The 27,147-nt window shown below is 37.5% G+C and overlaps 1 protein-coding gene across 1 annotated transcript in view; it reads left to right on the top strand.

Moving 5' to 3' along the window:
• Window positions 1–16,191: 16,191 nt before the first annotated feature.
• LOXHD1 (lipoxygenase homology PLAT domains 1) overlaps window positions 16,192–27,147 on the top strand; it is a 158,951-nt gene continuing 147,995 nt past the window's right edge. The window contains exon 1 of the mRNA XM_074280182.1: window positions 16,192–16,315. Within this exon, the coding sequence (XP_074136283.1) occupies window positions 16,192–16,315 (124 nt within the window). The remainder of the gene's footprint in view (window positions 16,316–27,147) is intronic.

Raw genomic sequence — 27,147 nt, 5'->3', positions numbered from 1 at the left:
GCTGAGGGGTTTAACCTTCAGGCTGAAGATTTTGTATTTTTTTTTTCATCACAAGTGATAGATCTTGAGTTCAGGACACTTAGGTCTGAGGAAAAGGGAGAGGTCAGAAGGGGAGAAGAGAGAGGACTGGGTAAGGGACATAGCAACAAGTGATAGAAGTCGTGGGTAGGATAAGGACCATAGATAAGGGCTTTCCTAGAATCAATGATACGGTATGGGTATTGACATGGGGAGTGGATATAAGAAGGAAAAGGGAAGAATGTGGAAACTAATATCTAATTCAGAATTTTGCCTCAAACTGGAAGCCCAGAAAAAAATCTAAGGTAGGGCTAGGGAGGCTACCCCCAATTTAAAGTCTTCTCAGTTTGGGTCACCAGGGGGCTCTGTGTGCCAAGTGTACACAGTACAAACTGTCTAGAAGAGTAGTCTCTGCCTCTGTCTCTGTGTCTGTCTCTCTCTCTGTGTCTATCTCTCCCCCTCTTTTTTCTTTCTCTTCTTTTTTTCTTTCATCCCCTTCCCCCCAGTTATAGGAACAACTGACTGGGTTAATGGGGGAACAGGGAGTAAGCGGCATGAGGAAGAGGCATCCTAAGGGTTTGCTTTTCAAAATCTGTTTGGGATTTGGGTGACAGAGACATCTCTTCCAGTCCTGCACTGTGCTGTATTAATTTTTATATACATTGTATTCCTTCAGCAGACTGTTAGCTTCTTGAGGGCTGAGACTGTTTAATTTTTCTTTGTATCTTAGAATCTTAGCCCTGGAAGGAAGTTCAGGAATCATCTAATCTATCTAGCGTTTTATTTTACAGATGAGTAAACAAACCAAAGCACATAGTAGCTGTTCAATTAATGCCTGTTCAGTTACACTGAATTCTCTATAGTTTGCTAGTTCAAATCCTGTCTTTATTTCTTATACTTGGGTAAGATACTTGTCTTTTATTTTCCCCTCTGTAAAAGGAAGGGATTTGGACTAAATGACCTTTCAAATTCTTACCAGATCTAAATCTGTAAATCAACAATGCTCTGAAAGAAGTGGGGAGAGAATCTGAAATGAATTCTCCCCAAATTTTAACTGTGATTATGAATGACTGACAAATCTGTAACTCTCAGAGAGACTTAAGCTTTAAGAGGGGGCTTGAATGCAGAGGATGATGCAGGGGATAAATGAGAGCTGAAGATTTGTTTCATTTACAGTCACAAAATGTCATTTCTCAAATGTTTCCTTTGAAGAATCATGGAAATTTTGAAATGGAAGAGACCTTAAGATATTTAGGCTAAACACCTCACTTTACATATGAAATCCATTGAGGCTTCAAGAGATAAAAGCACTTTCTTAAGATCACACTTGGAATAGAATTAAATTGATGCTAGTCAGTTGTAGCAAGTATTTGCCAAGTACAATAAAAACCGAATTATTCAGGCCCCACGAAGGGTCCAGTAAATAGAGTGGGAAAGCACTAGGTTAGGAATCAAAAGACTTAGGATCTGGTTCTAGCTGTACCCTTATGTCGCCTTAGATAAATCACTTATCTCTCTGGTCTTCAGTTTCCTCATGTGAAAAATGTTTAGCTGATATCTAAGGTCTCTTCCAGGTCTAAAATTCTATTCATAAATAAAAATTGCTAGAACTGGGTTATTTTTCTTGTTCATTCCATTTTGAGGATAAAGATTTAAAACAAGAAGAAAACATGTCTGTAATAGAGATTTGGGTTTTTTTTTTTTTAATTAACTTATAAGGAACCTTGAGTTGTCCTTATCATTCATATCTGCAGTCAGGGTATCACAGGTTCCTAAAATTTCAGGGTAAGAAGGGAGATCTGATTTAACCTATCCCTGGTCAAGAACCTCCTTGTCAGTAGACCTAACTAACATTTATGGTCATTTAGCCTTTCTTTGGAGACATCCAGAGGAGAGGAGCCACTTCTGGGTCAGGCCATTCCTCTTTTGTGTAACAAATTGTTAAGTCTTTCTTGAAATCAAACCAAAATTTTCCTCTTTTTTAGTTTTCATTCTGCCTCTAGGGGCCAAGTAGAACAAGTCTTGTGAAGTACTGACTGAATGGCTGGAGTTAAATAATAAACATTGATTTGTTAACAGGCTGAAAGGAAGACTCTGGTATCCCGAGAATTAGTCCTTGGTCCTGAACTTTAAAAAAAAAACACCTCTCTTTTTGTCTGTGTTTTTCTATTTCTCTTATCTATTATCTATCTATCCATCCATCTGTTTACCTATTCACTCATCTACCTAGCCATTTGTTTTTAACAAGCATTTGTTTTCTCTCCCTCCAACTGTCTCTATTGAACAATTAAAAACACAAACAAAATCTTCTTATCAAATATGCGTAGTTCAGTATAACAAATTCCTATATTAGTCACATCCAAATGCTTCAGTCTACATTTTAAGTCCATCATCTCTATGGAAGGAAGAAAGTGGTCTGTTTTATCTTCAGTCCTCAAGATCCATCACTTATCGTTGATCATCACTGATTGTTTAGATCATCATTCTAAAGTTGTTCAAAGTTTTTTTTTCTCATCGTTATAGTCATTGTGAAAATTGTATTTTATAATTCTACTTACTTCATTCTGCCTCGATTCATAGAGGCCTCTTGGCCATCCTCTGAAACTGTTTTTGTCATTTCTTGGATTGTCTGTGTGCTTTTAATATTTGTATCAATTATTTAGATAAGGAGGAAGGGGAAGGGAATAACCATTTTATATAGTGCCCACTATGTGACATATTATGTTAAGTTCTTTACAAATATCTCATTTAATTTTTCACAACAATCCTACAAAGTAGACATTATCACACCTCCTTTTTATAGTTGAGGAAACTGAGGCAAAGGGTTAAATAACTTGATCAGAGCTACACAGCTAATAAATTTCCGGGGCTGGATTTGACCTCAGTTCTTTCTGATCCCCCAGTGTTCCATCCATAGTGCCACCTAACTGCTTCAGCTAGGGGAATAAAGATATACACACCACATTTCTCAGATTTACAGATGACACAAAAGTAGAAGGGAGACCTAATGAAATTAGATGGCAGAATTAGGATGAAAAAAAGATCATGAAAGGCTAGAATATTGGACCTAACCTGCTATTATGAAATTCAATAGAAATAAATGTTAAGTCTTGTTCTTGGGTTAAAAAATCACAAGTATAAGAGAGAGAAAGCAGCATTTCATCTGCAATAGATCTGGAGGCTTTGATGAAATATAAGCTCACTGTGAATTAACCATGTGATATGGAATCATTAGTAAAAAAGTTAATGTGATATTAGGCTTCATTGAAAGAAATATTAAAAGATAACATCTCTTTTCATAGAGATAAAAAAATTATGCTTCATTGGTATCTTTGGGATGTCAGGTGAAAATGAGGAAGACCCCCCCCCCAATATGTTGTATGGACATCTCTGTGATGAACTCTTAGGAGAACAGGAATGATATTCACAAAGAAGGGGCAGGCCAGGAGGCGTTGCAATCTGCATTATTGGAGGGATCTCCCAAACTGATGAAATCACAAGACACATTTCAGTATTGAATGAGAATCAGAATCCAAAATGGTTTCTGTAGAATTTTATGGAAGTAAGAAAATAGGAACCATTTCTCTTCTCCTGTTTAAGGAGTCTGTTTAATGAAAATGTTTTCGCTGTTTTTGCTTAGTGCTGCTGTGTTGTTTTATGACAGTTGTTAAATTACTTCATCATATATTGAGATCATAACCTTAAAGCAATGAATGCCTTTCTCTGCTGTTCCCTAGAGTAGTGGTCTGTAATGTGGGGATAACCAATTGGTAGACTCACGTCCAATACAACCATACCAATCCTCTTCACCTGTTATCTCCCCATTATCACACTGTTCTCCCACCTGACCTCCTGCTAACTTACAATCTTTCCCCTTTCCAATGCTTTCCTCCTCTCCTTACTCCTTAGAAGAAATTAAGTCAAATAAAAACATTCCTATATTGACCATGTCTAAAAATGTATGGCTCATTCTACACCTTTAGTCCATTACCTCTCTTTAAAGAGGTCAGAAGCATGCTTTATCACTGTTCTTTGGGATTAGGAACTTCTCATTAGTTTTCTGTTTTTTCTCCTTACATATTCCAAGGGCATTCTGAGAGTTGGTGGTTGACTTATAAAAAAATGAGGAAAAACATGGGTTGGATTCAAAGAAGACAGGATTGACTCTACAGATATTTCCTATATTTCATGTGGAGCTATGGATCCAGACATAAGCTGACAAATACCTTCTCCCTTTTTGGAGGTGCTTTTCATGAAAATTTGTATGAAATTTAAATTGATTCCCATTGTATATTGCAATGAGTTCAATTTTATTTTATTTTTCTTACCTAGAATTCCAGGGTCTCCATTATTATAGAATCAAAAATATAGAAGTAGAAGGGATCTAGAGACAAAATAGTTGAATCCTTTTATTTTATGGATAAAGAAACTGAGGCTAAAAGAAGACAAAATGACTTGACTTATCATACAAATAGCAAGTGGCAGTTCATTTGTTTTTCAGTTATGTCTGGCTTTTCATAATCTCATTTGGGATTTTCTTGGCAGAGGTCCTAGAGTGGTTTGTCATTTTCTCCACCAGTTCATTTTACAGATGAGAAAACTGAGGCGCACAAGGTTAGGTGACTTGCTCAGGGACGCACAGCTAGTAAGTGTCTGAGGCCATATTTGAACCCTAGACCCAGCAATCTGGGAAGGAATCTCTTATTCCTTGTCTAGTATGGGGATTATGTGCATACCCTCATAACTTGTTTATTAATATTTAGTAACATGATAAATGCATCTCTGAGATACAAAACAAACAAGTGAAGGGTCTGTGACTAGGTAATTCCATTTAAGGAAGATGTCTTTTATCAGGCTTGGGAGCAACGTCAGAGAAAAGGGCAGGATTATTTACAGTATTAATAGAACAAAAATGAGTGAAATTCAATCTTTTCTCTAGCTAACATTCTTGCTTGGCCCTATTTGGTACCTAGGGCAGCTTTTTTCATCAAGTACAAATGCATTAAATACAGATTCAATCATTTGGTGCAGGGTCTCTCTGAAGCAGTACCCTGTATTCAATCCAGCATCACGCCTGAACCCTCTTACAGGAAGCCTACTGTAGTAGAGAGGCACAAAGCATGTTCTAACCTTGATTTTCAGTAAAACTGCAAAGTCAAATGGGAAAGATGAAAAAATTTAGTTCTCTGGATGACTCAAGATTTAACAGAAACTCTTTGGGTCTTCAACCCTATTTGCTGTAATTTTAAAAAAAAGACATAATAGTCTGCTTCTCTTTCTTAGGAAGTAAATTATAGCATAAATCATTATTATCATCATCTTTGTCATGATAAATAAATTATTATTATTTTTTCCCTGAGGCTGGGGTTAAGTGACTTGCCCAGGGTCACACAGCTAGGAAGTGTTAAGTGTCTGAGACCAGATTTGAACTCGGGTCCTCCTGAATTCAAAGCTGGTGCTCTATCCACTGTGCCATCTAGCTGCCCCAAATTATTATTTCTTAAATAACTATTATGTGCCTAGATCTGTGCTGAGTATATGTCACTTTGGGATATATGTGTGATTTTAAGCAAATTGTTTAACTTCTCTGAGCCTCAGTTTCCACATCTGCAAAATGAGGGGATGTGGAGATTGACTAGATGCTCTGGTCATTCTTTTTTCTTCTAATGCTATGGCCCTGAGATCTAGGATCTTAAAGATAAGACACTTCTTACTCTTGAGGTGCTTACAATATATTTGCTTAAAATGTGTTTACTTACAAGACCAGCAGGCACTAATTTAGAGTAAATGACACAAAACAGCATAAAACACGGTATGCTTAATAAATGCTTGTTGATTGATTGATTAAATGTTCTTCCAGCTGTTATTCCTTGGTCTAACCCCAACCTGTTTCTGGATTGGTCCTTGCTGCAGCAGTACAGCAACTTAAACCATGGGGGAAAAAGCAACAGACTAAAACAAACAAATGCCCACCCCTAAACCCCAGAGGTTGTTGGCATAAATGCCAAATGTCCAATCTCCTGGCCTCTCTTGGGTTAGAAAAGAACACGACCTCCCTCTGACTCTCCCTGGAGGGGCCGTGCTTTAAAGTGTGTTATAAATATGAGTTATTATTATTTTTATACCATCTGACAGTTTTGGCTCAGAGAATTCCCTTCCCTCCACCCCCTCACTTAGGTTTTTCCTGGGTCTCTTTCTGTGTCAGTAACTTCCAAGGCTGTTTCGCTGTAGAAACTCAGAGTGGAGGGAGGGGAATAAATGAAAGAGTAGCCAGGAAAAGCTTCTTGGAAGAAGAGGGGCTTCAGCTGGGTCTTGGAGGTTTGCATTTTTTCAAAACAATTTATGGAGAAATTATTTTACCCAGAACCAATACCTACAAGAACTACAATAATGAAATGAAAATAACACTAAGAATTCAGATTAATTGCAATGACCACTCTTAGTTCCAGAGGACATGAAACCTAGTTCCCTCCTTTTTTGCAGAGAGGCGATGGACATGGTTATAGAATATTGATTGTATTGTCAGCTGTGATCACTGTCAATGACAAAGGTTAAGAAAAACCTTTCTTTCATTATTATAAAAGAGGCTTTCATGGTGGGTAGTTACAAGGAGGTGATGACAGTATAGAAGACAAGAAACATCAATAAAACAGTTTTTAAAAAGTGTTTTCATATGTCTAATAAAGGTTGAAAGGACTACCTTCCTCCTAGGAGTATTTGAAGCTGAATGTCTTTTAGAAAATCACCTAGGGCAGCTAGGTGGTGCAGTGGATAGCGTACCAGCCCTGAATTCAGGAGGACCCAAGTTCAAATCTGGTCTCAGACGCTTAACACGTTCTAGCTGTGTGACCCTGGGCAAGTCACTTAACCCCAATTGTCTCAGGAAAAAAATCATCTGGATTTCTGGAGGATCTAAAACCTGGATTCCAAGTTTATAGACTATGATTTGCCTTTCTTTTTCTATTAAAAGTCACTTAACCCCAATTGTCTCAGGAAAAAAATCATCTGGATTTCTGGAGGATCTAAAACCTGGATTCCAAGTTTATAGACTATGATTTGCCTTTCTTTTTCTATTAAAAGTCAAGTTATAACTATGGTGGGTTTAGGGAGTCCTAGTTTTCTACTCAGTGAACAGAGAACTGGGCCTGAGTTCAAATCCAGCCTCAGACACATACTAATCTAACCCATTTTCCTCAATTTCCTTATCTTTACAAAGAGGATAATAATAGCACCTACCTCCCAGAGCTATTGTGAGGATCAAATAAAGTAATATTTCTAGTATCTGGCACATAGTAGGCTCTATGTAAATGTTAGCTATAATGATGATGATATTTCTGTTAGGTTCTGGAATTCAAATCATTGTGATCAGAGACTCAGAAATTACATCAGTGTCTCTATTCCCCTTGGAAGTGTGGCAATTTAGGGCAGCCACTGGTACATTTCTGAGGCTGCCAGAGAAGTCAGGGTTCTGTTATCACTAGGGAGGTAGCCACTGTTAAAAAAATACTTGCAGAATCAGCTATCTACTGATTGCTTGATATACCTGAATTAGATGTTGTCCCCTCATTAGGGGCTTTTGGTTCTTGACATATGCATTTTGACAAATCAGTGAATGGTGTATGTGTGTGTTCTCATGGAAAGTGCTTTGGCCTGGGGGTCAGGAGACTCGAATTCCAGTTCAAAACCTGCTATTGAATAACTATGAGATTTTGAGCGAGTTTTTTCATCTCTGGAACTCGTCGTATTTATATACACGAGGGGACTGACTCAGATGACTCCCAATACTCCTTCTAGATTATCACCTTCCTGGGGCACATGGGGGAGCACTGCCCCATATGGCTCGTCCTGGTCTTCAGCTGCAAGATCCCTTCTTGACCATTATTTACGACACACTGAGGGAAACCCTAAATAGCATTTAAAGGATTGAGTGGTGTCTCTTAATAGTGGTATTAAGTTCAAATAGAAATAGATCCCTGCAGGCTGCATATTGACTTAGAAAACCACAAATTAACATTATACACCACATGGACATGCCAGTCCATATGTACCACACATATAATAAACATATACACATGGTTGGTTGCTGTCCTTCGTTGAAGGAACAAGATGACCAGAATGACAACACTATATTAGAGCCGAGTTAGTATGTCCTACTGTGGCTATTCAGACCAATATGACCTCAGAATGCTCTGCTGCAGCTTGGACAGAAATAGTTCCTACGGGGGTGGATTCTCTAACTTATACCATATACCAAATTAACATTATAGACCACATTAATATATCAATATATGTACGCCATGCATACCAAACATATATATGTAAAATACACCACATATGCAACAAATTAACATTACATATTGTATTATATTTTATTTATTTTGTTAAACATTTCCCAATTACCTTTTAATCTGGTTTGGCTTTATTCTGAAGTTTGCCGAGGAGTCCGAGTTTGACTCCTCTGACATAGCCTAGGTTGGAGGAGCCTCCCCAAATTTACAAGTGATTCACATGCTTTCATTTTAGGACCACTTTCCAGGACCTTTTTCTTGGGTTGCTACAGCAGAAGGGCAGAGGAAGGCCCTCCAGAGTTTCCCATCATTAACAGATCGGGCTGTCCATCAAGGTTGGCGTCAAAACAGGGTCACTGACTTAGATGAAAGCTCAGTCAGTGACATTGGTGGAAAAATGGGGTCCCCTTAGCAGTAAATTTCCACACGTGGTCCTATTTCCAGAGTCTAAAATTCTCATGAATTCATATTTAAAATGGTAGGAATCTCAGCCCACTATTTTCTAGTTCTTTCAACTGTCATTTACACACCAGCCCCAACTGAAAGGCAACCTGCTTCTTAGCCCTATTCTTGCCAAAACACGGAGACAGCTTGAACTCGGGTGGGAGGGGGAGGAAAAAAATTGCTTCTAAATCCCAGATGCTGGCTGTCCATCTTGCTGTCTCTTTGGGGTTAGAAGGGAGCACAGTCTGCCTTTGACTCTGCTTGGATGGGGCCATGCTGTGAATGTGATATAAATGTGAATTATTATTATTTTTATGCCATCTGACAGTTTAGTCTCAGAGAATTCCCTTCCCCCTATCTCCTCACCTAGGAGGGGTTTCCCCTGGGCCTCTTTCTGCATCAGTGACTTCCATTGTACTCTGTCTGTCTATTCCTGAGGAAGAACAAAAGGCCATGGAATGTTCACAGCTCCCTAGAATAAAGGGCAAGAGGGGCCAGGAGGGGGAAGGCCCTGTGACAGACTTTCCCTCAGTGAGTGTCATCTGCTCCATGGCCATTCTCTCCCTGCTTCGGGCCTCAGTGTGTATAGAGAGTCGGAACGCCCGAAGCCTGGCCAGAGAAGCCTGGGGGAGGGGGAGGGGGATTCCACTTGCCAAGCCAGCTGGAGAGCTGATTATTGTGCAGTTAATAAAGGGCCCCCACACTCTTTAGAGAACGCCATGGCTCAGGGGGCCCAGGATTTAATTAAATGATGGTGAGAACAGAGGGTCAGCCAGCAGTGAGGGGCAGGGGCAAAGACAGTAGATTAGGAGCTGAGGTACCAGAGTTTTATGTTTGGCTCTACTAATAATTTGATATGTGACTCTTCCCTTTTAGGGCCTCAGTTTCCTGATCTGTATGTAATAAGAGATATACTTTCCTTCTTTCCTTCCTTCCCTCCTTCCTCTCTCTCTCCCTCACTCCCTCCCTCCTTTCCTCCCTTCACTTCCTATCTTTCCTTCCTTCTTTCCATCCTCCTTCCCTCTCTCCCTTCTTTCTTTCTTTCCTTCTTTCCTCCCTTCCTTTCTTCCCTCTTTCCCTTCTTTGCTTCCTTCTCTCCCTCCTTCCTTTCCTTCCCTCTCTTTTTTCTTCTTCCTTTCCTCCCTCCCTTCCTTCTTTCATTCACTCCTTCCCTTTCTTCCTCCTTCCCTTTGTCTTTCTTCCCTCCTTTCCTTCCTCCTCTTCTTCCTTTTTCCTTCCTTTGTTCCTTCATTTCTTCCTTCTTTTCTTCCTTTCTTTCTTACTTCTTTCTCTATCTGTCGCTCACCCTCCTCCTCCTCTCTGTTATTTTCTTTCTTTTATAACCCCGCCCTATCCATGTAAGATAATTATAAAATAAAAGCCTGAGAAAGCATAGGAGAATATACAACAGGCAATGCAGAGTGGAGAGCTCTCCTATTGGGAATGAGCCAACTCATCTCAACCAAAAGAATCTTAAATGTCTCCTAAGAAAATACCCTGAAGTCTCTTATGCACCAGCAAGCTGGGACCAGGGATATGATGGAGACTGCTCCTTTCATGTATTCCCAGAGACTTTACTTTTAGCAAGTTGAAGTAGAATTGGCATTGTTCATCTCTCTTGAAGCTGGGAGTCAGAAGAAACTGAAAAGGTTTTCAAAAAGGACCAAAGCATTGAGTCTAAACTTTTTGGACCTTCTTTGAGTTTAATTGGGCTTTTCAGTTATACCAACGTTTCATCTGAAAGATGATGGCCTTCTGTTTCTGACTGGCCCCCCTTATAAAACTGAGACAGTGTAGAACTATGAAAGAGATATGAAACTTTGCACAAACTTTGGTATGAGAGGTAAAGGGAAGAAAAAATGGTCTTGGCAGTATTGCAGCATTTCCAGTATGATAGCAAGGCATGCTAGAGTGGGTCCATAAAGGCAACTGTGAGGCAGAAAAGGCTAGAGATCGGGTGAGAGAGAGGCAGCTAGTAGGGAAGAAAATCAGCCAAGGGGGCGATGGTGCCTGAAATTAAATCACCAGTGGTTGTACTTCAGGTTTCTCCCCTGACCAAGCTTTGGCCCTCCTGGGGGCTGAGTAGAATGGCATTTTACAACATTTTGTTTGTGCCAGTGGGTATGACTGAAGGGGACACTGAGTCTAGACACTTGAACTAGGCGTGAGAATGCCTCGGTTTAAGGTATGACTGTGGAATTGATGAAGGGCTGCCTATTTCCAGAAATAACTTAAGGACTGTGGGCATATTTCTAAGGACAGATCCAATGTAGCTTACTCCATTGAATCTATTGAATAGTAATTCAAGAAAGAAAAGGAAAAGGGAGAGTTTCCCCAGAGAATGGGGGCGCAAGTCAAAAACTACTTAGATAAAACCATAACAGACCATATCTTGATTAATAAGATGTGTTATTTACAAGAAAGATGGAGCTGAGTTTTGGGGTTCTGAGAACCACAGAGAGTGTGGCATTTCTCCCAAGTGCCCGTGGTGTTAGGTGGAGTGTGTGTTAGGTAAGCATAGCTATAAGTACTTGAATGGAGGCAGCTAAGTGACTCCATAATGCATAGAGTTCCATTTCGCTACATAGGTTCTGAGAGAGTTCATATAGTGAATCTTTGGAGCTGAGTTGAAACTAATATCAATCAGCATTTTCCCATAACAAAGATTAGGCTCACTTCTGCTTTCTCCTTGCAACACGGATTGTTGTTCAGTCATTTTCAATTATGTCTGTCTCTTCGTGTCCCATTTGAGGTTTTCTTGACAAAGACACTGGAGTGCATTGCCACTTCCTTTTCTGCCTCATTTTACAGATGAGGAAACTGAGGCAGGCAGGATTAAGTGACAGAGTAACATATCAAATAAGTTTCTGAGGCCACATTTGAACTTGGTAAGATGAGTCTTTCTGGGTCCAGGTCCAGGATTTTATCCACTGTGTTACTTAATTGTCCTTCAACATTAATTAGCATTCCTTAAAAGAAAATAAAGCTGTCCTCTGAACCTGATTGGCTCTGGCTTCCCTGATGAATTGGCTCTTATAGGGGAGAGGGTGACTGTGTATGGTAATCTAATGAGAAAGGATGGAAGGCTCACCGACTTGAAGATGGAGGAGGTTGTGTGGGAGGTGAGAAGTAAGGATAAAGGGAGGAGACTCTCCAAAGTGTTCATGAGAGGGCACAGTTGTGGTATCTGACCTATGTGCCCTTGAAAACTGACCATGTTTAGCATACTGGTTATAAGTCACTAATGACTAATCTAGTATTTGATTCTGTATGCCTTGTTCTTTCATTGGATTAGAATATATTATAATAATCTTCTTATACTTTCTACTTTTTTGCTACTCTCATCCAAACTTCATGTTTCTATCAAAAAATTTCTTATGCATATATCTGTCCATGTTAACCTTCTGCTTAAAAACCTTCAATTTCTATTACCTCCCAAATTCAGATCAGTTCAGTTCTTTTTGTTTGGCATTCAAGGCTCTTTAAAATCTGGTGCCATCCTACCTTTCCAAGTTTATCTTATATCACTTTTTTTTAGTATAATCAATCCTATTGGATTATCCTATGGATAAAGTCTATCTTAGCACATCTAGCTCTAACAATTCCGTTTCTTTGCTTAGTGTTTCTTATGCCCAGAAATCCATCCTTCTCCCTGTTAAATGCTTAAATCCCCATCCTTTAAAATCATACTCAAAGACTACCTTATCCAGCTGGTAATCCTGTAATAGCTGATGCTCTCAGTGTTTATTTTCTTTTTACTATGGTTGCTAGACCTGGGATCGGGAAGACTTGAATTAAAATTCTGCCTTAGATACACAGTGTGACCTTGGTCAAGTCATTTAAGATCATACAACTGAGTATCTGAGATAGAATTTTAATTCAAGTCATTTTAACTGTTTGCCTCAGTTTCCTCAACTCTAAAATAAGATTAATGATAGCACCTACCTCTCAGGTCGTGAAGATCAAATGAAAAAATGTTTATGAAGTTCTCAGCATAGTCCCTTGGCACGTAGTAGAGATATCAATTCTCCTCCTGTTCCTTCTTCTAGGCATGTTGGTGACTTATTCTATGCTTGGATGACAAGCTCCTTGAGGGTCAGGGTTATGTTTTATCTATACGTGATATCTTCCCCAATGCTTAATATAGTGCTCCACATTTAGGAGGCAGTTAACAAATGCTTGCTGATTGATTTATTTCTATTTCTCCTGTCTCCTTAGTGTCATGAGGATGAAGAATGCACTATTTCCTTCTGATCTCTCCCATAGGTTCTAGCACCAGCTTGGAACACAGTAGATGTTCAGTAAAATTTTTGATTTTGGTATTTTGATTACTAAGAGAGAAAATGGTATGAATTTCAGGAGAGGGAAGAAGACAATTGAATGAACTTTGTTTTTATCTCCACCAACAACTGTCCAGAGTTTATGCCACCAATATCTTTTTAGAAGGAAATTTTGAGATTTTTTTTGATTATTTATTTGCTTTTTAAAGCTTTTTATTTTCAAAACATATGCATAGATAGTTTTCAACATTCATCCTTGTAAAACCTTGTGTTCCAATTTTTTTCTCCTTCCTTTCCCTTTCCCTCCTCCCCTAGATGGTAAGTAATCCAATATATGTTAAACATGTGCAATTCTTCTATCTATATTTAGGATTTCTTTGAAAACCTAGTTCTATTACTGCCTTAGACATGCAAACTGCTTTGGGTTGAGTAGCAACTTTGTACTAAGATAATTTATTTGAATGCTGTGGGGAAAGAAGACCAACAAAGAACTTGAGAAGTCTGGGATCCATTCCATGCTTGTTTACAAAATTGTCCTATTGCAATCCCATTCTCCAACTGTAGCCCAAAGAAATAGAAGGTCAAAGTTGGAAGTAATCTTAAATACCATCTAATCTAACTTCTTTATTGCACAGATCAGAAAACTGATATCTACAGATGATAAATGACCTGTCCAACATCACACAATTTGTGTCAGAGCCAGAATCAAAGCTTATATCCCTTTATATTATGCAGCAGCCTCCTATTTGGTCTTCCCAAATCTCTCTCCACTTCAGTACATCTTTCACATAACTGTCAATATGATATTTCTCATACAAGGCTAACCAGATCACTCTCCTATTCAATCATCAACTCCAGTGGCTTCCTATTATCTCTAGGATCAAACATGTGTTTCTTCGTTTGGCTTTTAATGCTCTTTACATCATGGTCCCAACCTATCTTTCCACACTTATTGAACCATAATCCCCATTCCTGTAATTCAGCCACAGAAACTTCTCTCAATTCCTCCCTTATGAAACACTATTTCCTGTCTCCATGACTTTTGCACTAGGTGTATCCCAAATCTGGAATTTAGTTCCTCTTTGCCTTGGACTCATGAAAGTTTTCTTTTGCTTCAAGACCCAGCTCAGGTACTATATTCTACATGAAATTTTTCCTTATTCCCCCACCCAAATGCTAGTGTCTTTTCTCCCTAATTATCTTGTATTTAATGTCTTTGTACTTATTCTTTTAATATTTATTCTACATGTACTTATATATGCTCTTGAAGTCTTCTCTGTTGGAATATAAGCTCCTTGAGAATAGGGATAGTTTCATTCTCTGTGTTTATATTCCAGGAGCCTAATAAGGTTCCTAGCACATAGCAGGTGGTTAATAAATGATTGTTTGCTTGATTAGATCCTTTAATTTCGAGTTGAATTCTCCTTCCTCTTTAATGTTTTAAACACTCCACTTTTATTCCTCTGCTAAATAAAAAGCAGTACTTGCATGGAACTATGCACATATAATTATGTTGCACAAAATACCCAAATATTCCTGTGTGACAAGGATGTAGATTTCTCTATGAAGGCACTCTCTGTGGTCTAGGAGTTGGAGGGCTTGTATGCCTACCTGCCTTCTTGGTTAGCTGCCTTCTGCTGCTGGTGACTTGAGAGCCTGTTCTACCTGCCCTTTGGGGAAGGATACATAGAGTCTGTTCAACAGAATGGTGTCCCTAAGTGGCCTGGGACTCCCTTCTGGGCAGTGACGTGCAGAGCCTCTCAGTTTCGTCACCATTGGTGGGGGAAAAGAGAGAAAAGAAAAGATTCAGGTAAGATGGAACCTACCTGACTCAGTAAGATGATAGGGAACCATGAATAATGGAGGGAAAATCGAGGCCTCCCCGATACAGGAGCCTGACAGATCACTTGGTCTCCTCCAAGACTCCCCAAGGGGACCCTCAGTAGGGAGAATCATTTTTCAAGAGGCTCCTACAGCAGGGATTCAGGGGGTAGTTCAAGGATGTAAGACATGTAGCTTTTCCTTACTGATTGATTTTTTTTTTAATATCCCCTGGGGCTCTCAGGAGTTAGTGACTTTTCAAAGACAGCATGCTCAATTTATGACCATTATTCTTTTTGTGTGTTTGAAGGTAGGGATAGGAGTGGCTCACTGACTCATTCACTGTAAGGGAAAGCCCAACTAATTGGGGGAAAGGGAGACACTGCCATTACTTGCTTAAGGGGGCCATAGGCAAGTAGAAAAGAAGCATTTATTAAGTATCTACTATGTCCTAAGCACTGTGCAAAGTGCTTTTACCAATATTAGTTTATTGAATCCTCTTAGAGAAGAGCCTTTCATAGAGATATTGGTAACTTTGAATTCTGGGTAAACATGAACCAAAAGTGTAGTGCTATGGTCTTGGAGTCAGAGGAGGTAAATGCAAATCCAGCCTCTGTTACTTTATGCCCATGAAATTGTGGTCAAGGAACTTCACATCTTGGAGTCTCAGTTTCCTCATCTGCCAAATGAGGAGGATGGCTTCTAAGGTCTTTTTAGCTCTAAACTTATGATTCTATTATCTTATTCATGATCTGTTTTCAGAAGGAGCTAAGAGAGGAGTCAGCCAGAAATTAATGCCAGAGACCTCATAACTTTATTCAGGCCAAAGGGCAGAAGAGTCAGGGAGAAGGAAAGGAAAAGGGGAGTAAGAAATTACAGTCAGCCTTGTGCACTGATGAATAAATGATGATGCCCCAAAGGAGAAACCCCAGAGGTAGCTTGAGATAGGGGAGGAGGAGCAGGTTGAAGAGATATAAGGAGGAAGAAGTGGGGGAGGAGATGGGGGAAGGCCAAAGATAAAAACCCAGAGAAAACTGGTAGCTAGTGAAGTAGTCCACTTTATGGTATGGTATGGCGCTGCTGACTGGAGAAGTAGCTTTGTTGGAGAAAGCATAGGAGATTGGAGGTAGGAGAAAGGGCGAGAAAGAGAGGAAACCTGGAAAGATCCCATATTGGAGCTTCTCTTCAGGACTAGGAGGATGAATTGTAGAAGGGAATTCTAAGAACAGAGGAGTTCAGTCAAGGAACTGTTGGGGGGGGGGAGGGATGAAAGGAAGGCAAGAGCAGCTGAGCAAGGAAGATCCAGGGCCAGAACCTCCTGGAAATCATAAGCTGGCAAAATGATGCCCCAGAGAAAGAAAAGAAAGAAAGATATTGACTTTTTAGCTCTGTATGAGGAGGAGCTGCTGAATTACGAATCTGAGGATGAAGAGGAGCTAGAGCATGATTACTACAAGACTAGAGGTGAGTTCCTATAAGGTGAAAGAGGGAGGTGATAGCAGATACAATGGATCCTGTGTTTTTATATGAGGTACTGGAGTTTCCAAAGTACTTTCCCACCATCTTGTTCAGTCTTTACAACAACTGTAGGAGGCAAACAGTCCAGGGAGCTGTAGGAGCTGTAGTTTACAGTGGAGCCCTAGAGAAGTGACCAGTGATCAAGGCGTGAGTTAGCCCAAGCCGGGGGAACAGAAATCTATTTTTCTTTAGATGATCACATTGCTCAGATGTTACTAAGTGTAGGCAGGTGTCCAGGGTGGAAATTTCAGTGAGAGTGAAGGATATTTCTTTATTATGAATTTCTAAAAATTTCAAATATTTATAATGCCAGAAAATTCCACTTTCCACTGTTTGATTGTTATTCACTCATTCAGTCCAACTCTTTGTGATCTTTTGGCCACAGCATACCAGGCCCTTATATATGCAATATTAATATATTGTCCATGGGGTTTTCTTGGCAAAGATACTGGAGAGGTTTGCCATTTCCTTCTCCAATGGATCACCTTTTGTCAGAATTCTCTACTGAGACTTGTCCATCTTGGTTAATTCTGCATGGCATAACTCATAGTTTCACTGGGTTACATAAGCCTCTTCTCCCACAACAAGGCAGTGATCCAGGAGCACGGTGATCCGTGGCACATAGTTATTCAATTTCTAAGAAATGTTATTATATGATAGTAAAAGCTTAAAGTCTATAATGGGCACAATGGGTATCACAGGAAGGAAAAATACATTTTTTTTTAATTTAAGGGATCCAATTTTCAAACTCTGCTAACAAACAGGGGTGCCTTATCCCATCCATGCATATGAATATAGCTGAACTTGCTGAGTTTGGGATGGGCATTACTAGAGTTCCTGCCAACTAGAAGCACATAATTCACTTCCTTCCCATTCTGTTCTTTTTCTTTTTTTTCATTCATCATCTTTCATTCCATACTGTGCTCTTATGCTGTCTGCCTGTGGGCATGCACTCATCTCTGTAACCTCTGTGCATAATTAAAGTCTGATTGCCACCTCATTTCCTGCTGCCAGTGGTTGCCTTTCCTGGTAGGTTCCCAAAGAACTGGATGTGCTTGCTCCCACTTTATAATTTCATAAATTAATTATCAATTCATCTATAATCCCAGTTACTTTGAAAGCTGAGACCAACAGAGATTTTGAGCTCAGGAGTTCTGAACTTTAATAGGCTATACCAATTGAGTGTTGACACTGATTAGGCAATGGTCTGGTAAGCCTCTGGGAACATAGGGGCCATCAGGTTGCTTAAGGAAGGAAGCATAAATTGACCAAGTTTGGAAATGGAGCAGGGCAAAGTTTCTGTGAAGATGAATAGTGGGATCAGCTCCATGTACAACCCCTTCACTTCCAGTCTGGGATAAGGAGACAATCTTTAAAAAAAGAAGAAACCCCCCCCCCCCAGAAATATCTGGATGGGACTTAATAGATCATTTATCCAATATTTCCACTTTATAGATTTTACCCTGAGAAGTGAAATTGCTTGTCCAGGGCCACACATAGGAAATAGAGAGCAGAACCAAGTTTCAAACAACTCTGTCTGACTTCAGATCCATTGGGCAAGGTGCCTAGACTGTGTTGGACGCCTCACACTCTGGGCCTTGACTCAGGCTCTGAATTCTATGAAGTTGGGCATAGGATATAAGACTAACTATTTTCCGTAAGTAATATTCCCTTGTGTTATGTGAGGAGGCAGAGAATGGGTACAGGGAGAATGAGGATAGTTTAAACCATTGCCCCTTTTCCTACTTGGCTCCTTAGGACTCTGAGGGAGCTATTTTATTATGAGTGACAGGAATGGGAAATATGGAAGGAGGGAAGAAAGGGAAAGAGGAGGAAGAAATGAGAAAAGAGATGGAAGAAGGGAGGGAGGAAACTGGGATAAAAGCAGGAAATAGAATGAAGAATGAAAGAAGAGAAGAAGGAAAGGAAGAGAGGAAATAAGAAAACATAGGAGGGGGGGAAAGATCCTTTATGCTACTATTATTATTCCCATTTCCCAGCTTAATTTTCTTTCAAGCTGTTTTCCCCACCTGGAATGCTCCTCTTCTTCACTTCCTCTTTAAATCTCAACCTTACCTGCTGGTACTCTGTTTAAAGGAATATTAATTTTGATTGTTGAAACAAATATATCTTGGAAAGAACCAGGTAGATTTCTGACTTAAGGACCATGTCTTAAACCTAAATCACTCTCATTCTCACTAATTATTCAACATTAAGTCCCCGCTCAAGTCTACTTTGATTATTGTTTGGGTTTTGATGACTTGTAATAAATATAAATAGTAGTTGTTTCTGTTTTAGTCAGAAATCCTGAAAGTCTTCCCTTCCCAGATTATTATTATTATTTTTTTGAGTAGGTAAAAAAGGTCATTCTTGGACTTATTTCTTACTTAGTTTTAATCATGAATGGTCCTTGCCTTAGATAAACTGAGACTTGGGAAAGACCTTAGCAGCCAGTGTTTCTCATTATATCAAGACCATCTCCAGTCATCCTGATATATATCTCTTTCACCTGAACCCCAGATGACTCTAGAGGAGAGAGTGAGGTTAGTGACTTTGCACTGCCCTCCCTCACTGAAATCCAATTCACTTGCAAATTATGATATCACCTTCTTGATGTGGTTCAAACAACAACAATGAATTCCAACTCTCTTTGAAGATCCAATAGAAGTCTCAACTAATCCATGAAGGTTTATCATTTAACACATAACCTAGCACTAAATTCTGCCTTGTCTCTTTCTCTATAAAATTTTAAGATTTGCAAAATATTTTCCTCATATTAACCTTATTGTCTTGTCCTCTTTACCAGATTGTAATCTTTTTCTGTAGTGAAGATCAGCCTCTATTGTGTCATAACAACCTCCCTTCAAGAGCTTAGTATACCTCTGTATTTCATGCTCCCTTCTCCTCCCCCTTTTTAATCTTCTCTTTAAAGGTTTCCCATTAAATTATTATTATTCATTGAAACCCTAATGTGAATGAGTTCATTAGGGCCTCTCCTTAAAGCAGGTTTACTATAGATCAAGAACATAAGCAGAATAGGGAAGGGATGAAGAAGAAGAGAAAAGAAAAAGGAGCTGAGAGTATGGAATACGAATTTTTTGACTTCACAATTTTGTTACCAGCTGGTTTTGATTATAATGACTGATCTATTTTCATGATTTGAGACAGAAAGAAAAAACAATCCTCACATTCCTTAGTCAGTGCTAAAAGAACTATTCCAAAGAGAACAGACTCGTTTGTGAAAGGACTGACTCCCTGACATTGGAGGTCTTCAAGTACAAGGTAGAGTACTTGTCTAGCATGTTGTACAGGTGATATTAGCTCAGATAGAACTGAGGATAGCTCCATTCCATTGAGAGCTGACCTAAATGGCTGCTGAGGCTGCTGCCAACTTTTGAGTATCTGTGATTACATGATTCTCAATGAATGGAAGTTGTAGAGAGACAAATTTTGGCTTACTATAAGGAAAACCATCCTAATGAGGAGAGTGCACCTAACATAAAAAGGGCTGCATTGGAAGGAAGTTGGAACAATGAATGTACTTTCTAGGTACCCAGCTGGAGGACTCATAGCAAAGGCTAAGATGTCTACGATCAGGTAACTTATGAGATGTCTTTTGAAATTCTTCAATTCTGTGAAATAATCAACCAACGAATATTGATTGAGTAGCTACCCCATGCCCAGAATGTGCTAAACACTTCCAGGAATACAAAAGTAGCGTGATCTCAATTTCTTAAATGGTTATTACATAGTTGGGAAGAAAAGGCACCCTCTGGTATCCCTAAAATCACTCACTTGCCTAAGGTCACTCAGGTAGATGGTTAGAAGCAGAGTGAAGATTAGAAGTCAGGGCTTTGGACAGCTAAGTCAGCTGTTTTTACAATATTGGGCTGCATCCAATGAAAGTTAATGTTTTCCATTTGTAAAGAACAAAACTTTATAGGGAAAAAATATATGTTAAACTACTATCATACACATGCAATGGGAAAAAATGGTAAGTATCAGGGTGCCTTACTTTAAAAAGTAGGAAGAGCTGTGATACAATGGGAAAAAAAAAAGGTCCATTGAGTTGTGAAGCAGAAGTTCTCAACCCAGGATCCAAATCTTGTTTTTAAAGATATTTTGAGAATTATAGATTTTATTTTCTGTATTTAAAAGTATTATTCTGAGGAGTTCTTAGATTTCTTTAGATTACTGATAGATCCATGCCATGAAAATGGTTAAAAAATCTTGGTCTGAACATATGGTCAGATTCCATCTGAAGATTACTAACTTAGACAAGTCTTGTACCCACTCCAGACTGTAATTTCTTTCTTTCTGAGAGACAATTGGGGTTGTGAGTTGCTCAGGGTCACTCAGGTAGGAAGTAATAAGTGTGGGAGGCCAAATTTGAACTCAGGTCCTCCTGACTCCAGGACCAGTACTCTCTCTCCTGTACCATCTAGCTACCCCCAGACCTTACTTTCTAAAATGAGGGGCTTGTACTAAATGACCTCTAAAGTTTTTTTTTTCCAGCTGTAGGTCTTTGGTGCTATCATCCTGACTTCTTTATGCTTTCCCAAATCTTCCTTCTCAAAAGCTACTTTGTATTTTCCATATTTATACTTTGTATTGATTTATTTATTAAGTTCCCTGAGGATAGGGAATGTGTTTTTGTCTTTATATTCTTAGCATTTATCACAATCCTGGCAAGTATCATTGCTATTCAGTCATGTCTAACTCTTCATGACTCCATGGACACTACTGTTCATGGGTTTTCTTGGCAAACATACTGAAATGAGATGTCATTGCCTCTCCAGTGGACTAAAGGAAACAGAGATTAAATGATTTGCCCAGTGGCATATAGAAAGTAAATGTCTAAATCTATATTTGAACTCAGGTCTTCCTGACTCCAGGTCCAGTGCTATATCCACTGAGCACCTAGCTGCTTGATAAATTAAATTGAATTGTTTCTCCTTTGGTCTATATATAAAGCTGACACTATTTCTGATAGCTAACATGGTTATAGTCTTTTGCTTATGAAAGTACCTTCCCACAGAGTATCTGAATTTTTTCTATACCCCTTCCCTTGCAACAGATGTTTAGAGGCAAGCTTTTCCTTTTTTAATAATAATTTTTATTTTCAAAATATATGCAAAGATAGTTTTCAACATTCACCCTTGCAAAACCTTGTGTTCCAAATTTTTCCCCTCCTTTCCTCCAACCTCTCTCCTAGATAGCAAATAATCCAATATATGTTAAACATGTACAATTCTTCTATACATATTTCCACAAATATTATGCTGCATAAGAAAAATCAGATTAAAAAAGAAAAAAAAGAGAAAGAAAAAATCAGTTACACAAAAGGTGAAAATATTATGTTGTGATCTACTTTCAGTCTCCACCATCACCTTTCTGGATGCAGATGGATCTTTCCGTCACAAGTCTATTGAAATTGGCCTGGATCAAGAGGCAAGTTTTTCCTATGGGAACCCAAGGCCTAGTTTTCCATTTATCTAGAAAAGTCATGGACATTCTTAGGAGCTATCAGATGGACTCCAAAATTGTGGAATCTAATCTCTGGTAGGAAACTGAGAGCACCATCTATTCTAATAGCTATCTTACCAAGAATTCTGTCTATACCATTTCAAATAGATTGTCAAGTAGTGTTTGCTTAAAGATTCCGGGATAGAGACCATGACCATGTCTCTCAAAACAGCCCATCCCACTTTTGAATAATTTTCATTGTTAGGACAGTTTCAATTAGCCCAAATCTGTCTTTCTGCTACTGTCACTTATTTTTGCCCTTTAGAGCAAGGAAAGTAATAAAAGGTGACATTTGTATAGTTCTTAAAGCTTTGAGAAGCTCTTTACATACTTTATGCCATTTGATTCTTACAACAATTATGTGAAGTGGATACTACATGTAATCATTATTTCAGTTTTACACATGAGGAAACTGAGTCTCAGAGAGAGTTAAATTAATAATTAATAGATTTAGATGATGCAGGGAGTATGGTGGGATCAGGAAGATCTCACTTCAGATATTTTTTAGCAAGTTGCTTACATTTTATCTGTCTCAGTTTTTCATATGTAAAACTTGGATAAATATTACTAGCTCTTGGCGTTATTATGAAAATAAGGTGAAGGATATTAATAATAACAACATCAACAATACCAATAGACAGCATTTACATAGTACTTTTAAGTTTTTGCAAAGCACTTTACAAATGTTACCTCATTTGATCTTTATTTTTATCATCCCATTATTTGACTTGCTCATAGGCACAAAGCTCATTAATATTAAGTACAGGATTCAAATCCATATTTTGCCCAATTCTTCCCATTATAACTTTCTACAACTCTCATTACTGTGGGTCTTTCTCAAATCTTCTCTTTTATAGGATAAACATTACTAGTTCCTCCAACTGATTCATGCTTGATATGGTCTTAAAGCCATTTACCATTCTGTCTACCTCTGGACACATTCAAACTTCTAAATATATTATCTAAGCCTAGAACCTAGAGCTGAAAATGATATCCCAGACATGATCTGAGTAGAGAAGAATGCAGTTGGTCTCTTACCTCCTCCATTCTTGACATGTATATATTATTATTATTACTGTTATTATTATTTTTAGTATTACTGATACACTGTCTTATTAATTTGTATTGAGAGTTTGAGATTTACCTCCCTCACCCCCATGATGTTTCAAAATGTGAACTGTTCAATCTATTTTGCAATTGTAAAGTTGATTTTTTTAAAAACTCGTTCAATCTTTGTCATTTAATATGGCTCTTTGTTCTAGTCTGTTAATATATTTTTTTGGATTCTGATTGTAATCCAACATGTTAGTTAACTTTGTGTCATCTGTGAATTTGACAAGCATGTTGACTATGTTTTCATCCAAGTCACTGATAAAAAATGTTAAACAGCTCATGGCCAAGGACAGATCTCTGGAGATTTTCCACTACAGAACTCCTTCCAAGTTACTATTGAGTCATTAATGATTACATTTTGAGTCTGGTTATTCAGCTATTCCCAAGTCTACCTACTAGTATAATTGCCTAGTTTATATAGCTCCATCTTTGATGATACTAGGAAAGACTTAAATAAGATTTTGATGAAATCTATATATATTTGATCTATAATGTTCCCTTGGTCTACTAGTCTAGTAATCCTGTTAGGAAGGAAATGAAGTTGGTCTAATGTATTCTATTCTTGATAGAGTCTTATTACTCTTATTACTTATAACCCTGCTTCCATCTTTCATTGTTCCTCAATTATTCTTTTAATAACAGTATCTAGAATTTTCTCAGGAATTAAAATCAAGATTTACTCTCTTCCCTTTTTTGAAAATCAAGAAAACAACTGTCTAATTCAGTCTTGCGTGACTCCTTTCACTTGCAAAGATATTTCATTATTCAAAGACAATAGCTTAGAAATTATATTTTATCAATTCTTTTAGTATCATGAGGTAAAGTTCACTTTGGCCTGGTGATTTCAATTGTTTTTTTGTTTATTTTAATTCCCTATTAATTACTTTTGTTACATTCTTTCCAGGTCAAAGCTCTGACTTCTTGATAAAAGAAAACAGACATGAAAATAAGATTTAGTTAGTTCTGATTTTCTTCCACTATCCATTAGATTTTCTCACCATTTCTTTACCTCAGGTCATTTTGAACTTTAAAATGCTTGACACTAATTTTTTTCAAGAATATGCCATGCCTTTGTATTCATGTTTTGTAAGCTACCTTTGTTTCTATCTTCTCGATGTGTTTTTAAAACTTAAATTGCCATTTAATAGCAATTTCCCATGGATCTTATGCAGTGTTTCTCTCTCCCCCCACCTCTCTCTTTCTCTCCCTGTCTCTCTCTCTCTCTGTGTCTCTCTTTCTTTCCATTTCTGTCTCTCTCTCTCTTGTTCTCTGAATCTCTCTCTCTCCCACACACTTTTTCTCTCTTCTTCATTGTTCTCTATCTCTTATCTTTGCTTCCCCCCTCTGTTTCTATTTCTTCTTTCTCTCTCTGATATCAACAAATAAAATGTTATCATTTCCATATATAAAGAACAGAAAAAAATTGTAGAGGAAGCCATGAATCTCTAATATGTACAATTTAATTTAAAAATAATAAATTCAATATGGTATTTCTAATACTATCCTGTTTGTTTCTTTCTGAAATTCCTTTTTCTCTTCTTTTGTGTATTTTATAAATGTTTCACCAATGATCTTTTCTTTCTTTTTTTAAAATAAAAATTACTTTTCCCCTTCTCTACCTTCACTCCAACAAAAAAAGTCCTCCCTTAAAACAAATATAGTCAAGCAAAATATAGACCATGTCAGAAAATCTGTCTCATTATTCACTTATCTTCCATCAACTTTGTCAATAGGTAGAAAACTCTGATTCATTTTTATTCCTCTAGAATCTTGATTATTCATTGTATCACTAAGAGTTCTTAAAACTTTCAAATATGTTTTCCTTTACAAAATTGTAGTAGTTGTTGTAAAAGTCATTTTCCTGTTGTTTTTTTTTGTTTGTTTGTTTTTTTGCTCTGCATAACTTCATACAAGTTTCCCCAGGTTTCTCAGAATGTGTACCTTTTGCCCTTTCTTAGGGCCTGATGATATTACATTTCATTCATATACCATAATTTGCTCAGTCTTAATCCTGTTAATGGGCACCCCCATTGTTTCCAGTTCTTCAATGCATAAAAAGTATTTTGTGACATGAATATTTTTCTGGCTAGTAGTAGTATTTCTGGATAAAAAAGCATATATTATTTGCTGGTTTTTTATGGTTTAGTTTTATATTCTACTCTAGAATAGTTAGACTAAATTAACTTTCCACCAACAGCATATTAATGTATCTGTTTTCCCTTTGTCCTTTCAATAATTAATATTTACCTTTTTATTATATTTGCCAATCTTGATGGGTGTTAGGTGGAAGCCCAGTTGTTTTTATTTGCATTTCTCTTATTACTAATGATTTAGAACTTTTAAATATGGTTTTTGATAATTTGCATTTCTTCTTCAGAGGATTGCCTCTTCATAGTCTATGACCATTCATCTATTTGGCAATGATTCTAGTTTTATATATTTGAATCAGTGTCTTATATGTCTTAAATATCAAACCTTTACCAGAAAACTCAGTAACTCTTTAACTTCTCCTTTTGGTTGTGCCAGTTTTGTTTGAGCAAAAACTTTAAAATTATTTGTAATTAAATTTATCTATTTTATCTCCTGTGATTCACTCTTTTATTTGGTCAAGAATCAGATTCTTTCCCTTTTGATAAAAAGTATCTCTTCTCTTCTTCTAATTTATTTATGATATGACTTTTTATATCTAGGTCATGCATCCATTTAAAGTTTATTGTGCTTCATGGTGTGACATAGGATTAAACCTAATTTTTGTCAGATGTCTTCCAATTTTTCTACTAATTTTTTTAGACTAGTGAGTCCTTATCTCAGTAATTGGGGTCCTTGAGTTTATCAAACATTATGTTACTATGGCCTTTTGTTTCTGGATCTTATGTATTTAATCTGTTCTTCCAATCAACTTTTCTAATTTTAATCGGTATCAGATAGTTTGGATAATTACTACTTTGTAGTTTAATTTGCAATCTGGTACTGATAAACTTTCTTTTCTCTAGTTCTCATTGTTTTCCATGATATTCTTGACATTTTGTTCTTCCAGATTAATTTCATTTTTATTTTTCTAGTCCTATAGAATAACCTTTTAGTACTTTTATTAATATGGTTCTAAGTAAGCAAATTGATTTAGATGGTATTGCAATTCTTATCATATCAACACAGTCCAACAGTCCAACTATAATGAGCAATTAATTGCTCATTTTTAAAAATGCCTGTCATTATTTCTATAAAAAAGTATTTTGTAGTCTTATTTCACATAATTCCTGTGGGCTTTAGTAGGTATATTCTTAAATGTTTTATATATTTTATAGCTAATTTTTATGCCTTCCTGTTGAGGTTACTTGGAAATATACAGAAATGCTAATGACTTAGGTGGGTTTATATTCTGCTACTGGGATGAAGTTATGGTTTACATTAATTTTTTTGTTGAATGTCTAGAATTTTTAAGCAAACCATCATTTTGCTTGAAAAAAGTGATAATTTAAATTCTTCACTTACCCTAGTTATTTCCACAAGTACTTTCTCTTGTCCCATTGCTATGGTCAGCATTTTTATCATTATATCAAATGACAGTGGTGAAAATAAACATTTGTGCTTTATCTCTGATCTTACTAGCAATCCTTCTAGTGTTTCTCTGTTTAAACTGGTTCTTGGTTTTAGATAGATAGGCACTTTTTTAGATGTAGTTAGTCAGTGTATGGAGAGAGCACCAGGCTTGGAGAGTGTCAGGCCTGGAGAGAGGAAGAGAAAATAGGAAGACCTGAGTCTTCATCATCAGACACTTATTAGCTATGTGACCCTGTGGAAGTCATTTACCTTCTAACTGGAACAGTTTCCTCATCTGTAAAATGAGGATAATAATTCTTATTTCACAGGGTTGTTGTGAGGATAAAATGAGATAATATTTGTGAAACAGCATAGTGTTTTGTACATAGTAAGTACTAAATAAGTGTTAGTTGTTATTACCCTATTTACTATATCATGGAAAAGGTCATTTATTTCTGTGCTTAATTTAAAAAAATAGAAATGAGTATTGCATTTTGTCAAAAACTTTTTATTTATTATTGATGTTATCCTGTGATTTTATTCTTTTAGTTTTATTAACATAGTCTATTGTGTTTATAGTTTTTCTAAAACTGAACCAA

Source organism: Sminthopsis crassicaudata, chromosome 1 (assembly GCF_048593235.1).
Source record: "Sminthopsis crassicaudata isolate SCR6 chromosome 1, ASM4859323v1, whole genome shotgun sequence".
Classification (NCBI taxonomy): domain Eukaryota; kingdom Metazoa; phylum Chordata; class Mammalia; order Dasyuromorphia; family Dasyuridae; genus Sminthopsis; species Sminthopsis crassicaudata.
The sequence above is the reverse complement of the archived record's forward strand: the minus strand, read 5'-3'. Positions and strand labels throughout refer to the sequence as shown.